Source organism: Anarrhichthys ocellatus, unplaced genomic scaffold (assembly GCF_004355925.1).
Source record: "Anarrhichthys ocellatus isolate YVR2014 unplaced genomic scaffold, GSC_Weel_1.0 scaffold1729, whole genome shotgun sequence".
NCBI lineage: Eukaryota > Metazoa > Chordata > Actinopteri > Perciformes > Anarhichadidae > Anarrhichthys > Anarrhichthys ocellatus.
Genome location: NW_022281703.1, coordinates 2,812 through 7,468, shown reverse-complemented (window position 1 = coordinate 7,468; position 4,657 = coordinate 2,812). Strand labels below are relative to the sequence as shown.

At 43.2% G+C, this 4,657-nt stretch overlaps 1 protein-coding gene across 2 annotated transcripts in view; it reads left to right on the top strand.

The window, feature by feature from the left end:
* The first annotated feature begins 307 nt into the window (after positions 1–307).
* The window catches only part of tspan12 (tetraspanin 12), a 6,765-nt gene continuing 2,415 nt past the window's right edge, over positions 308–4,657 (top strand). The window contains exons 1-4 of one of the 2 annotated variants that reach the window (XM_031839571.1): positions 308–970; positions 1,343–1,425; positions 1,746–1,881; positions 2,490–2,555. In XM_031839571.1, coding sequence (XP_031695431.1) covers positions 905–970; positions 1,343–1,425; positions 1,746–1,881; positions 2,490–2,555 — 351 coding nt within the window. In that variant the 5' untranslated portion in view covers positions 308–904. Of the gene's footprint in view, positions 971–1,342; positions 1,426–1,540; positions 1,659–1,745; positions 1,882–2,489; positions 2,556–4,657 lie in introns of those variants that run through there. The other variant, XM_031839572.1, reaches the window with a different exon arrangement.

Genomic DNA, 4,657 nt, shown 5'->3' with positions numbered 1-4,657 from the left:
ATACTGTATCTCTCATGTAGTTTATGTACTAATGTACTAAAAGTATAAATACTGTATCTCTCATGTAGTCTATGTACTAATGTACTAAAAGTATAACTACTGTATCTCTCATAGCTTGTGTCCCTGAACGCATCTCGTCCTCCTCCGTGTCTCTTGAACACAACAACCGGCTCTGGAGGCGGACACATTCCTCTGTCCTCCCCCAGGACTGCTGACAGACGGGGGGAGGGAAGCACGCATTTAATTAGTGAGGAGGAAGAAGAAGAAGCGGCAGGACGGTCCGGGACAGCCCCCCCCCTCTCCAGTGCCCACAAACTCTGCGGACTTCATCTCGACCGTTCGGCGCTGTGACGCAGCGGAACGTTGACGCGTAAAGTCAGACTTGTGAGGATTTAACGCGCACTAGCGGACGTTTGACACGTTATTTGGTGTTACATTCTAGCTTTTCATCGCTGGAGTTTCAGTGAGAAGTCTTTGGATCACATAACTACTGAAGTGTGAGCGCGTGACTCCGTGTAGAACCGTGTTTTTTAAACCGACCACTAAGTGAGTGATGACGGATCTGGAAACGTCAGCGCCGCCGCGCGCTCCATCATCCCGGCGGGGTTCAGAGGGAAAGTAAGAAACCACCTGTTGTGGAAGCTTTTTTTCCCGGAGCTTCTCACGGATAAACCCGAGCTGCTGAAACCAGACTCCGGACAGAGCCGAGTCCGTCCGTGAGAGACGCGCGCACGCGTGGAGCGGAATGCCTGTATTTTTACGCACGGAGCAGAGAAGAGGCTCCGCTTTAATGAGCGATAATCTCCACGGTCGTGTCTCCGGGCTCCGTGTTGTGTGTCTGCGGTGAGCATGTTGCCATGGTGCCCCGGACTCACATGAGCAGGACGCCGGAGCTCCGGTCGGGATGGCTCGGAAGGACGCGGTGAGGTGTCTCCGGTGTCTGCTGTACGCGCTCAACCTGCTGTTCTGGGTATGATGAGATATGATCAATAATGATAGTTAAGAGACATCATCCTGGATGTGAAACATCATCTCACTAAAACACACGAACTCGTGGTTATCTGCGTTTCTAATCTCTTATTTCACTCCAAACTAAACTAAGTGTTTATCAGAATGTGATTTTACAGTGAAAGTTAAAACCTGCAATAAAAGATTACGTTTGCAGTTAAAGTTTAAAGTATAAAGTTTGACTGTAAGTTAAAGTCTGGTAGACTAGGCCACTGTCTGTCCGTCTGTCTGACAACATGTTTGACATTCGGGATGTTATTTGTAGGCAGCAGAAACTGATCCGTGTGTGTGTGTGTGTGTGTGTGTGTGTGTGTGTGTGTGTGTGGGTGTCCAGCTGATGTCAGCATGTGTGCTGGGAGTAGCAGCCTGGATCAGAGACTCTCTGAACACTGTCCTGACCCTCACAGCCCACACCAGGTGAGTCCAGCAGACCAGAGACCAGGTATCAGACCAGAGACCAGGTATCCCAGTCAGACCAGAGTCCAGGTATCAGACCAGAGTCCAGGTATCAGACCAGAGACCAGGTACCACAGTCAGACCAGAGTCCAGGTATCAGACCAGAGACCAGATATCCCAGTCAGACCAGAGACCAGGTATCTGATCAGAGTCCAGGTATCAGACCAGAGACCAGGTATCAGACCAGAGACCAGGTACCACAGCAGACCAGAGACCAGGTATCTGATCAGAGTCCAAGTAAACCAGAGACCAGGTAGAGATAAACCTGAATGTGTTTCCAGGCTGGAGGAAGCAGCCGTCCTCACGTACTCTCCAGCAGTCCACCCCGTCATCATCACCGTGTGCTGCTTCCTGTTCATCGTGGCCATGGTGGGCTACTGTGGGACCCTCAGGTGTAACCTGCTGCTGCTGACCTGGGTACGTCTTAATCCTGCTACTGGACTCAGACTCTGTAGGTTCAGGATCAATCAAACATGATCACCTGTTGAACAACTGGCTGCAGGTGGTCCACCTATGATAAATAACACACACCTGAGAGTCCAGGTCTACCTGGACAGAGGTCACTCTGTCCGCGGGTGTTTAAGGGGGTTCGGTCTGTGATTCAGGTCACCTGTCTGCTGTCACCTGAGGGGGGCGGGGCCAGGTGTCAGGTATCTCTATTGTCCCCCCCAGAGCAGAGATAAGATTGTCCCTGAAACAGGAGACGTGTGGACACAGAGCAGCTTCAGAGGGGATGATGGTTTACCTGCAGAGACAGGAAGTGCACCCCCGACACACACCTGTGTAAATAACGATGACATCATTTAGAAGGAGCCAGTAAAGAAAGAGAACTTTTTACCTTTTACAGGATGGATCTGATGTTGAGATGCTGTAACTGTGTCAAAGTGGAATTGAATGTTGTATAAAGTACTTGAACTTAGCTTAGCATAATGTAATGGAGAACAAAAGGTAATGCTAGGTAGCATAGCTTAGCTTAAACAGCGGTGAAACACAGACTAAACTCATTTAGTCTTCTTGTGTTTCAGTACTTCTGCAGCCTGCTGGTGATCTTCTGTGTGGAGTTGGCCAGCGCTGTGTGGACCTACGATGAGGTGACAACACACAACTCACTGGTGTTTACACTCAGTGTGCTAAACATCATCATATTAAATCATGTTCTGTTGTAGTTATTTTATCTATAAATATGTGAATATTCAGTGAATATTTAATTATTATTTAGAGAACATACCTCTTTATTGTGCATTCAATACTAAGCTATTCAAATAATACACAGGTTCATATATTCATGTTTTTAGTTTAAACATTTAAACATGTGTAAGGTACAGTGAGTAGTGAGGCCGTGTCACTGCAGTTCATAAACATACCTTGTCAGCTGATACCAATGCCAATATCAACATTGTCTGTCAACAGCATGATAATCATCATACAAGCTATTCAAACTGATGTTTTCATTTTAAACATAAATGTGGAAACGAAAAATGAGTGATGGCCTATTAGTGCCACTGCCATGCAGAAACATACCTGTTATCTTTCATACAATACTGAACTATTACAATAATGGACACATTCATGTTTGGGGTAAAAAAATAAAATAATATATATATTTTTTTAAAGAGGAAAAAATGTGAAAAATTGTCTAATTAACCAAGAATTTTACGAACCCCCTGCAGTACCTCCACGGACCCTCTAGTGGTCGCGGACCCCCTGTTGAAGACCTCTGATTTAATGAGTATTTAGTGATTATTTAATGAATATTTAATGATTATTTAATGATTATTTAGAGAGTATTTAATGATTATTTAGAGAGTATTTAATGATTATTTAATGATTATTTAGAGAGTATTTAATGATTATTTAGAGAGTATTTAATGAATATTTATTGATTATTTAATGATTATTTAATAGAATATTTAATGATTATTTAATGAATATTTAGAGAGTATTTAATGAATATTTAGAGAGTATTTAATGAATATTTAGAGAGTATTTAATGAATATTTAGTGATTATTTAATGAATATTTAGAGAGTATTTAATGAATATTTAGTGATTATTTAATGAATATATAGAAAGTATTTAATGATTATTTAATGATTATTTAATGAATATGTCGTGATTATTTAATGATTATTTAATGAATATTTAGAGTATTTAATGAATATTTAGTGATTATTTAATGAGTATTTAGAGAGTATTTGACCCACCTCTGGACGTGTGAAACGGACCAATCAGAGAGCAGCTAGTGAGCAGCTGCAGTGTTAAGTTTCCAACACGTCTCACTTCTAAGAATAAACAGAAATGAACGGATCACTGGTCTCAGATCAGATCCTGTTTCACTGTGAGACACACAATACCACACGTACACAACATGTACACAACTACTACACAACTACACAACAACAACAGCAACACAAGTACACAACAAATACAAAACAACAACAACACAAGTACACAACAAATACACAACAACACCACAAGTACAAAAGAAATACACAACATAACATCTACTACTACACAACAAATACACAACTACTACACATCTACTACACAACAACACAACAACAACATGACAAGTACACAACAAATACACAACAACACATGATACCTTATCATACTGATTATATCTCTCTCTCTCTATCTGTCTCTCTCTCTCTCTGAGTGGAAGGAGTGTTGAGTTGACGGAGCGTGTTTGATAGCGTTAAATAGTGATTTGTCGATATTTTTCTTCACAGTGTAATGTTGTATATGATAGTGTAGTGGGGTAGGGTTAGGGTTAGGAAGGTCGGGGCAAGTGAGGTCCAGAAGGTGAGGGAGAGTACTGGAGGACAGGTGGAGACAGGTGGTGAGGTGGACATGGAAGCAGACGAGGAGCAGCTCAAAGCCCCTCAGCTGAAGAGGAAACAGAGAGGAGACAGCGGAAGCTCACAGGTGAAGAAAGTGGCAACGAAAGACAGTGGAGGAGCAGCAGAGTGTGAGTCCAGTCTGGAAGAGGACTCTGAGTCCAGCTGCGAGGAGGACTCTGAGTCAAGTCGGGAGGAGGACTCTAAGTCCAGTCAGGAGGATGCTGCTGCTGACAGTGAGCCCTCTAAACACAGGGATGGCAGCTGTAGGAGCTCTGGAGACTACAGCGTGGAGAAGATCAAGGACTTTCTGAAGAGGAGTAAGAATGTGAGAGGAGCCAAAGTGGAGGACTA